The sequence below is a fragment of the Lolium rigidum genome, chromosome 4, assembly GCF_022539505.1.
Source record: "Lolium rigidum isolate FL_2022 chromosome 4, APGP_CSIRO_Lrig_0.1, whole genome shotgun sequence".
In the NCBI taxonomy this organism is placed as follows: domain Eukaryota; kingdom Viridiplantae; phylum Streptophyta; class Magnoliopsida; order Poales; family Poaceae; genus Lolium; species Lolium rigidum.
In genome coordinates, this window is record NC_061511.1 from 155,511,081 (window position 1) to 155,516,139 (window position 5,059).

The 5,059-nt window shown below is 54.3% G+C and overlaps 1 protein-coding gene across 1 annotated transcript; it reads left to right on the forward strand.

Annotated features, from left to right (window-relative positions):
- Positions 1-244: 244 nt before the first annotated feature.
- Positions 245-4,773, forward strand: LOC124706072 (BEL1-like homeodomain protein 4). The gene is made up of 4 exons (XM_047237729.1): positions 245-1,050; positions 1,680-2,065; positions 3,366-3,426; positions 3,906-4,773. Exons 1-4 carry the CDS (start codon positions 391-393, stop codon positions 4,536-4,538), a joined length of 1,740 nt encoding a protein of 579 aa, XP_047093685.1. The 5' UTR covers positions 245-390; the 3' UTR covers positions 4,539-4,773.
- The last annotated feature ends 286 nt before the right edge of the window (positions 4,774-5,059 follow it).

The window sequence follows — 5,059 nt, forward strand, 5'->3', positions numbered from 1 at the left end:
CTGGTGCTAGCTACCGCCTCGGTCTCCCCCGTGTGAGAGTGTCCCCTGCTACTAACGAAACATGATATCCCATCCACCCATCTCATTCCGATGGAGCTCACGTCGTCCGTCTCCTCGCCACAAAGATATGGCCCTGCGCTGCTCCCTCCCCTTTGCGCAAAGGCGCGTCCGTCTCCCTCCTCGCGCGCGCGTCTCCATCCATCTCGCCACTCGCCTCGCTTTATTTCCTAGCTAGCTTCCCCTCTCCGTGCTCGCCTCCCTTGTCCTGCCTCCACTTTTCGTTTTCCCAGCTAGCTACCCTTTTCCGTCCGTCCTCGATCGACAGGCTAACGAAGCGCGCGCCCGTCCGTGCGGAAGACGAGAGCGCGCGGTGGTCGGGTTAGTATAAAGATGGCGCACGATCCGAGCCTGGGCTACGCGGACTACTTCGCGGCGCCGCCGGGAGGCGGCGGCGTGACGCTGGTGCCGGAGGTGGACGGCGGCGGGGAGCACGAGATGTACGGCGACGGAGGATCGCACCACCACTCCGCCGCAGCGGAGATGTTCGGGACCAGGGGCTTCGGCGGCATGGCGCCGAAGCCCACGCTCGACGACGTGGACGGCTCGTCCACCATCAGCTTCTTCCGCGCCGAGCAGCAGCAACAGCAGCAGTACCAGCAGATGGGACGGGCGCCGCTGTCGCTCTCGCTCCACGGCCTGCCGGACACTGTCTCGCCGTCGTCATCCTTCATGCTGCACCAGCAGCAGCTCGGCGGTGAACAGCTGCACAGCCAGACGGCGTGGCAGGCGCATGGCGGCGGCGGCGGCTGGCACCTGCGCGGGTCCAGGTTCCTGCTCCCGACGCAGCAGCTCCTGCAGGAGGTCTGCAGCATCCCGGTGGACGCCACCGCCAAGCAGGCGGCGAAGAAGTCGGCGCAGGAAGAGCCCGGCGGCGGCGGCGGCTCGTCGTCCTCCGCGTCGTGGCCGCCTCCGTCGTCGACGCGGATCCAGAGCATGGACGCGGCCGAGCTGCAGAGGCTCAAGGCCAGGCTCTACACCATGATCGAAGAGGTGCGTTAGCCTCGATTAGCATCTTGATTAGCTTAACCACCACCGCCACAGACCACATCTCGCGCGCGGTTACTCAACCGGTCATCGATCACGGGCCATGCTTTCCGTGCGTCAGAAACTACCAGTTTCTTGGAAATCTCAAGAGCTTCAGGCGAGGAGAGAGGAGTGGCAGTTCCATGATGGCTTTCCCAAGGAGGGTTCCTGGGACAGGCACAGTAGGGGTGATTCCTTCCTGGGCCTCACCGTCCCCTTTTGGAAACCTCTATTCCTTGGCCTCGATCTAGCTATCCCCTAGTCCCTAGACGGCCTACACCTCCTCCTCTCTCCCTCTGGTCTCTGCAGCCATATCGTGCATGGACTCGCAGTCTCTGATCAGTGGCTCCATGGCGATCTCTGCACTTGCGCAGGGCCATATCCTGCTTCCGTTGCCTTTCTTGTGTACACTGCCCAGTTGTATGTACTACAGTGCAATTCATAGGTAGGTGCAGTGCAGCCTAGTACTAGGCTACTAGCTAGACACGCAGGCGCAGGGCTACAGCTAGTCAAGAGTCAAACACTGTTGCATTAATTTGAGAATCCACAGTGATTCGTATTTTCATTCCTACAGCTTATCTGACTCTGAATTGCAGGTGGACAGGAGGTACCGGAGGTACCGCGACCAGATGAGGGCGGTGGCCGGGTCCTTCGAGGCCGTCGCCGGGCAGCAGGCGGCGGCGGTGTACACCAGGATGGCGTCGCGGACCATCTCCAAGCACTTCCGGAGCGTCAGGGACGGCGTGGCGGCGCAGGTCCGGGCGGTGCGCGGGGCGCTGGGCGAGAAGGACGCCGGGGCCGCCATCCCCGGGATGACCAAGGGGGAGACGCCCAGGCTCAGGGCGCTGGACCAGTGCCTCAGGCAGCACAAGGCGTACCACTCCGGCATGCTCGACAGCCACCCGTGGCGCCCGCAGCGCGGACTGCCGGAGCGCGCCGTCTCCGTCCTCCGTGCCTGGCTCTTCGAGCACTTCCTCCACCCGTAAGCACTTGATCGATCCTTCCTTGCTTATTATTATGCCCTCCGTCAATTCCTAGTTTCCTACTCGATCTTTTCCTAGCATCGTACTAATTACTAGCGTTCTAATGACTGCCTCTCTACAAGAAGTTTGGCATGCATTGATGCCCGCATTGTTAGATAGATTTTTCTAAGAAAGAAATATGTAGTGGATCACTTGGAGGGAGTACTTGGAGAAGATGCTAACCAACCAAATGTGTTGCGCATCGAGTGATCCTCAACTGTGCACACCATTTTAAACATCGTGTTTGTCCTTGTATTTTGTTCGCTGGCATATTTCTGTTCCACGATGCTCCCTCTTTGTCACAACGCATGGCCTCTTAGTTTTTTTTTTTAATGAACAATGTAAATTTTGATCGGTGTAGATGGTGTTACATTTTTCTACATCTTTGGTTAAATTTTACATCATTTGACTTTTAATTAAAGTAACATGCACTACATTTCGGCAAAGAGGAATTAACATTTTTTAGCAAAGAGTTGTTTTGTTTTGCGGCCTGGGTTTAGTTTAGAGAAAAGTTGTCATTGATTTCTGAAAAAATCTTATATTCCTTTCGTCCATAAAAAGATACCAGAGATTTGTCTAAATTCGAATGTATCTATACACTCTATTTACACTAAAGAGTATACAGATACATCTAAATTCAGATTAACTTGTGACATCTTTCTATGGAGAGAGATAGTATTTTATTTGTTACTGGCTAATTATGAACACAGGAGCTATGCTTCGTGTGTTCCCATGTATATATCACTTTGCTTATATGTATATTCCTGATTGCCTAATTTTTAATTAACGCTGACAAAATAGCACATAGCCACATACTCACTTAGTCTTGCTCGTATGGTTTTTATCGAGAACTATACACATATTGGCTAATTTTCAATTAACGCTGACAAAACAGCACATAGCCACATACTCACTTAGTCCTGCTCGTATGGTTTCTATCGAGAATTATATAATATATATACATATAATTAGTTATATTCATATGCCAACAAATGCTCTTCTTCTCTCTACTTGCAATGTCCACATCAAATACCGCCCTTGTCTTGTGGGAATATTCAACGTCCTATCTACGAACACACTTTATAACATAACAGTACCCCCTAGATATCTTCTCTTGTGCTAATCAAATCTACACATACAGAATCACGATTTGTTTTTTCTTGCTGCATACTTCTAGCTACACTAACTGTACAACCTGTATGATCGAGATGGTGGGAGGGCAGGTTATCTGACGCCCTAAACTGGCATCTTCTCATCCAGGTACCCGAGCGACGTGGATAAGCACATCCTGGCGCGGCAGACGGGCCTATCACGGAGCCAAGTACGTACTCCTCCTCCTGCTTGTCACCAGTTCATCGATCAAATCATCCGTGTCCATCCATCAGCTGCAATCATACAAAAATGTTAACGAATTCCTATCCAATAATTACCCACACACACACTGCTGGATACTGATCGATCATCACGTCGTAATCGTTGTGTTGTTCATGTCATTGGCTACACATAAATATATAATGGTGGCCGGTTCCGTGCCACTAATTTTGAGCTACAACTTGCTACTACTTCGGTCTATAATTCTCGTCTTGATTTAGATGTATCTAAACATATTTTAATACGGAACGGATATGGAGTACCCAAATGAGACGTTAATGTAGTACTGGTCCGGTCGGGTGACACGTCCGAGTCGATCGTACGTTTGTGTCTTCACGTGGTGGTGATCGCTCAAATGAAGAATCTAACTAAGTGTGTGGTGTCTGGTGTGCGATGCAAATCTTAATAACGTGCGACGTACGTATGCAGGTTTCGAATTGGTTCATCAACGCGAGGGTGAGGCTGTGGAAGCCGATGGTGGAGGAGATGTACGCGGAGGAGATGAAGGACAAGGAGGAGGGGAGCGGCGACGGCGGCCAGTCCTCGGCGCAGCAGGCCAGCGACCTCGGGAACCCTAATCACCTGGAGGGAAGCGGTAGCGAGCAGAAGCCGACGCGGGCGCAGCTGCACCTGCACGACGCCGGCTCGCTGGCCTCCGTCGTGAGCGTCGGACGGGGCGCCGACCAGCATCAGCAGGGCCTCAACTTCGGCATTATGGACCACCTCGGCTTCGACCCGTACGAAGCCGCCGCGGCCGGGTTCGGCAACGGCGTGTCGCTCACGCTGGGCCTTCAGCATCAGCAGCAGCAGTACCATGGACATGGAGGCGTGAACGTTGCCGCGTTCGCCGCCTCGTCCCCGTCGTCGTCCACGGCGCACGGCGGCGCCGCTGAGTACCTGTTCATGGCCGGCGACCAGCAGTTGGGCGGAGGCGTGCACTCCTCTAACGGTGGCCAGTATGGGGCCGGCATGCCGTCAGACGCCGACGCAGCGGCGTCGCAGCAGTACCATCGGGGGCTGAGCGCCACCGGGTTCCACCTCCTCCGCGACCTTGCCGGGTGATCCGTCGGTCGATCTGTACAGGGATCATCATAGACCGGAGGTCGATCGGGGACGGACGCGACAACGACTGATTTGATGGGGAATTGGGATGTGTAAATGGCGGCCGAGCTGGCATGGCATTCATGGTAGCTAGCTCGCGTACGTACTCACCGGCGTACGTACGCGCGCGGCTAGGGATTTTTGTAGCGCTTAGATGTATACCTCTATTTAATTCTTGGCTGGAAGTCTCCGTCTATGTGTACTGTGTTCCAGGTCGGCCGCGCGCATGTCGCCGTCGTGGACGGAGGCGCCGACGTCGGCAGGGCTCCGCCGCACCCGCGCGTGATAGTAGTCGAACGGTCAGGGAAATACTTGCTGTGGCTACAGGTTCGGAATTCAACAGGAAGTGGGTACAAAGGCACGGCTGCATCTCTCCCTCCCGTTATTCCTAGGACCAGCATTCACAGATTTGGTTTGTTGGGGTGTCATTTTCGTATCTTGATCTTGGAGTTGGGTTTCCGTGGGGAGATGAAAGCAAGTGC

Excerpts from the sequence above, each read along its gene's own strand:
- LOC124706072 (XM_047237729.1), top strand. The coding sequence starts at position 391 with ATGGCGCACGATCCGAGCCTGGGCTACGCGGACTACTTCGCGGCGCCG. Across the intron at positions 2,066-3,365 it reads TTCGAGCACTTCCTCCACCC|GTACCCGAGCGACGTGGATA; the intron begins GTAAGCACTTGA and ends CTTCTCATCCAG. Across the intron at positions 3,427-3,905 it reads CGGGCCTATCACGGAGCCAA|GTTTCGAATTGGTTCATCAA; the intron begins GTACGTACTCCT and ends GTACGTATGCAG.